Source organism: Nicotiana attenuata, unplaced genomic scaffold, assembly GCF_001879085.1.
Source record: "Nicotiana attenuata strain UT unplaced genomic scaffold, NIATTr2, whole genome shotgun sequence".
Classification (NCBI taxonomy): domain Eukaryota; kingdom Viridiplantae; phylum Streptophyta; class Magnoliopsida; order Solanales; family Solanaceae; genus Nicotiana; species Nicotiana attenuata.
In genome coordinates, this window is record NW_017670593.1 from 58,034 (window position 1) to 62,464 (window position 4,431).

The 4,431-nt window shown below is 33.8% G+C and overlaps 1 protein-coding gene across 1 annotated transcript; it reads right to left on the reverse strand.

The window, feature by feature from the left end:
- Positions 1–2,607: 2,607 nt before the first annotated feature.
- LOC109241346 (NAC domain-containing protein 68-like) lies at positions 2,608–3,514 on the reverse strand. The gene is made up of 2 exons (XM_019408081.1): positions 3,010–3,514; positions 2,608–2,795 (listed from the first exon to the last, which is right to left on the reverse strand). Exons 1-2 carry the CDS (start codon positions 3,512–3,514, stop codon positions 2,608–2,610), a joined length of 693 nt encoding a protein of 230 aa, XP_019263626.1.
- Between the last annotated feature and the right edge of the window lie 917 nt (positions 3,515–4,431).

Genomic DNA, 4,431 nt, shown 5'->3' on the forward strand with positions numbered 1-4,431 from the left:
CAAGAGCCTATGGCAAATCTTCTGGTGCTTGATAGGAGAATTCCCATCTGTAGAAGCACTTTATTGTAGTGTGATTTTTCCTACCACATATCTGACAAGCGGATGATCTTGTGGCTTCCTGTCCCTTAACAACATTTCCATATCCTTGAGTATTTTGATTGTTGTTCTATTCGGCAGGCCTGAAGCCTCTACCTCTTGAACTGTAGTTCATGTTACCTCTTCTTCCACTACCTCTGTTGTTGTATGTCCTTTGTGCTGCAAATGCCATATTGTAATTCACTTGTTGTGACTCATCTCCTTCATCCTCTCTCATACCAAAGCCTCTTAGAGAAGTAACCAACTGGCTTAGAGTTGGGTAAGATGTTTTGCCAAGCATCACTGCCTAAAGGTGTTGTATTTAGGACCTAAACCTCTAGCAAAGTTGATTACCTTGCTATCATCATCTACAGGCTTGTGTAAGGCAGTCAAGCCATCATAAATGCCTTTGAATTCCTTCAGATACTCATCGATGGTTCTACTGCCAAGCTTGATGGATTGAAGTTGATGTTTCAACTGGAATTCCTTGTCCTTTGTTGCCTGCAGATAGGTTTCTTCCAGGCATTCCCACATCTGTTTTGGCAGTCGTACATCCCACAATGAGATACATGATCTCTTCTGACATTGTCCCAGATATCCAACTCCTTAATAACACATCCTTTTCAGCCCAGTCATCAGCAGTATTAATCTTTGTCAACTCCCTTGCCACTATCTTTATCGCTGCTTTCACTGGTGCCTTCTATGTTTATAATTTCTAGTTTTCCTTCAATGAGATAGTTCAACCTCATTACTTGTATAAGTTGCATCATTTGTGTTCTCCATATCAGATAGTTAGAGGGCTTCAACTTCACAGGGCATGAGGTAATGAGATGATGAAGAGATGCTATTGAAAAGGTGTTAGAAACCATATGGACAGAGTTGATACTGTGTAGTAAGAACTTGATTTTTTTTGGCAGCGGGATTGGCTTCAAAGAAGCTCTGATACCATGAGAAATTATGGTGCAAAGACAATGTCAACAAGGCAGTGTATTGATCGGTCATCAATTACATGAGTCCTATGTATTTATACAGTATTTTTATCCTATATATATTTTGGCTATACTACATAGAGTAGGACTCTTCTAGGATAGCTAATACAAAGAGTCCTAATTCTTCTAAACTAGGACTAAGTGATTGCATAGTTATCAGGTTTGTTAGCCTCGTCATTATCTTCAACAATAACGAGTAATTCTACTCACCCAAGATTAAGCAAATGAAAAGAAGTTACCTAATTTTTTTTCCGATAACTATCCCACTGGTCTATACTAATTTTCCATCTATTACATATAACCAAGGTTAGACATTTTTGAACAATCTCAGTGGTCTTGGTTTTTTTTTTTAATCAATTCGATTCAGTCAATTTGTACTTTAATTTTAGGAAGATACGCGTAAATCTCAATTTTTTGGCTAGAGCGAAGGCTTTTATTAAAAACAGGAAATTAACAAAGTACAATAGTTGAAACTGAACGAAGAGATTCAACCCCTATTACATCAAATTCTACGTGCGGTGAAATAAAGTTTGGGGGTTATAAAAAAACTACTACATTTTGGGAACTTGAGTCACGTAAATTTCAATGTCACTAGAGCATTTTTTTTATCTAATAAACAGTTTTAAAATAACACCAAAAATATACAATGCTAACAGATAGTTCAATACAGGAACAATACTAATTTATGACACATACTTTTGAAGTATTTTCTGATTTTCCGTAGGCGTGTTATCCTTTACTTTACCATCACAAAGTATTGGCCGTTGTTTAGTTTGTATTGCCCTATCAAATATAAGTCTATGATGAACACAAATAAAAACTAAAATAAGGTGGCCATCAAAGAAGAAATAAAAAAGAAAATGTATTACTAGCTAGTATTTCGACCATCATCCTCCTCTAGAAAAAAATATTCTCGCAATTGGGAAATTTGGATATCGTTATTTATAGCGCCGACATGGGCGGATATGGAGGATAGATTATGGGTTCATTCGAATCCAATAGCTTGCTCGGACCTTGTTATGCATTAAAAATTTGTTGAATACATACATATAATTTATCTCGAACCCAATAAAATAAATAAGTGGTGGTAGAACCCTAAACTCGAACATATAGTTCAGAACTTAGATGACCACCTCTGAGTGAAGATAAAGAACGAGTATAATATAAAACAAAAAAAGTTGACATGAAATCTTAAATTTTCATATGGAGTAAATAGATCTATACTATTTTACCTGTTGAGTTTGCAGAAACAAATTCAAACCGGTCGTACATATCAAGAGAAAAAAGAGTAGAAGCATACGTATTACAGAAGGTCAAAGTTCACGTGAAAATTAAACACACTGCAATACTTAGAAAACAAGAAAAAGTACCACTACAAACTGCAATTTACATATCTTTATAAACATTTAAACAATGTAGCAAAAAGTTATAATCAAAGAAAAACTATATTTAAATCCTAAAAAAATAATGTCATAAAAGTGGAACAATGAGAGCATTAATTTTCACTTGTAAAAGAAAAGCTTTTATATTCAAGCTAATATGATCACTTTATTGGTTTATCTATTTGCATCCCTAAATCTTGTTCTCGTAATTCTTCGAAATTAATCATTGATAGGAACCAATCGTTGCTATAATCCGCATATTGATAATAAATATCTTGCTCAACCCCAGCAGCCAAATAGTTAGCTTGTCTTTGTCCATAAGCTTCAAATTCTTGATTTTCGGAAGTGCCTGTGATCAGAGTTGTATTTGCTTTATTTGTCTGCATCACATCATAAACGTCGTTTACTAGGACTAATTGGTTCATGTCGTTGTTGGTAACTTGATGATGATTTCTCTCAAATGCCTCAATATACTCTACTTGTTCACCTGTGTCGGTTATGGGTATGGTCAGTGCACCGGAAGAACCGCCCTCCCGATTCGAAGTTTTTTTCCTCATTACTACCTGATAAAGAAGTGACTAGTTCGTCAACTTCTTCCTCCATGATCTCGTTACCATCCACTTTTTTCTCATTCATTTTTTTGTTTTTGATTTTGCAAAGGACGATTATATCTTCATTGCTTTCCTTAAAATAATCCTCCGCCAAAATATATTCTTGCATCAACCACTTATCATTCTGCTCCTTTACTATATTACTTTTATATTTCAAACTTCTCCTAAAGCCAACAATAATATTCTTCGATCCATGTTTAATAGGTGCACCACCTGATTGGTCTTTCCAAGTTCCTCTCCCCACTGTCCTTGAAAATTTCTTAGTTGAATTCTTGAATCGGTGTTTTCTCCTTTGAATTTGAATCTCCAAAAATTTGCCGTGGCCGATTTTTGCTACTTCAATATCACCATCAGGTGGTAAAATTCCCCTATGCACGTAACGTTCCAGAGAGTTTATCAACTCAACATCAGTAGGGTGAAATCGAAAACCCGTCGGAAGCTTAGCTTCTGGTAACATTCTATCTGTACTTATTTTCACGTATATAATAGGCGAAAGATAACAAAAATAGAGAGTTGAATGTGACTATGAGAATAAAGGACGAAAACGAAAAATTAGATGCAGCTAATGAGTTATATGATGAGATTATATAGAGGATTTATAAAATATAATCCTTCTAGTTTTTGGATAACACTTGAGCGATGATAATGAGCTGAAAGCCTTTGGAAACTAGAATTAGGTTTAGGGTTTCTCGTGAAGTTGGCGGGAAATATAAATTAGCAGCTAAATTAAGTAGTTAGTTAAGTAATTTTATTTATACTTATTTCCACCTAATTATTTTTAAACTTAATTTACCTTTTTAAATCTTATTAGTAGAAACGTCGAAAGAAAAACAATATTTTGAATACATGCATCCATAATTATAATAAAAAAGCAAGTGTAGATATTTATAAAGTGTTGGAACCTAATTTTCACCAATCAGAAATTGTTGCATCGAAGTTTCAAGAAATATCGAGAAAAATAAAACTCAATCATACATTAAAGGGTTAATTCATAAGAAAACCCTAAACTATCCGCATTTTGCAAATTCATAACACTATTGTGATGTTGCTATTATACTCGTGGACTATAATTTTTCCAATACGGCCTGCTGATGAACTTTACACTCCTAAAACCCATCTAAATTGCGCCAGTGTCAATTCACAATGTAATTATTTTGTAGACGCAAATAAACCCCTAGTTTTCTAAGGAATAATTAACTTAAATAGCCTTCTACCTAAGCGCTGTATAATATATGTACAAAATCATATATAGTCATATGTAATAATTGTATAATCTATGTATATTGGCTAGAAAAACTAAAATAATTAAAGAATTTGACATGCTATTTATGTAAATATCCCTTTTCTAATATACAAAGATACATATAAATAATT

Excerpts from the sequence above, each read along its gene's own strand:
- LOC109241346 (XM_019408081.1), bottom strand. The coding sequence starts at position 3,514 with ATGTTACCAGAAGCTAAGCTTCCGACGGGTTTTCGATTTCACCCTACT. Across the intron at positions 2,796-3,009 it reads ACTAGTCACTTCTTTATCAG|GCACTTCCGAAAATCAAGAA; the intron begins GTAGTAATGAGG and ends CTCTGATCACAG.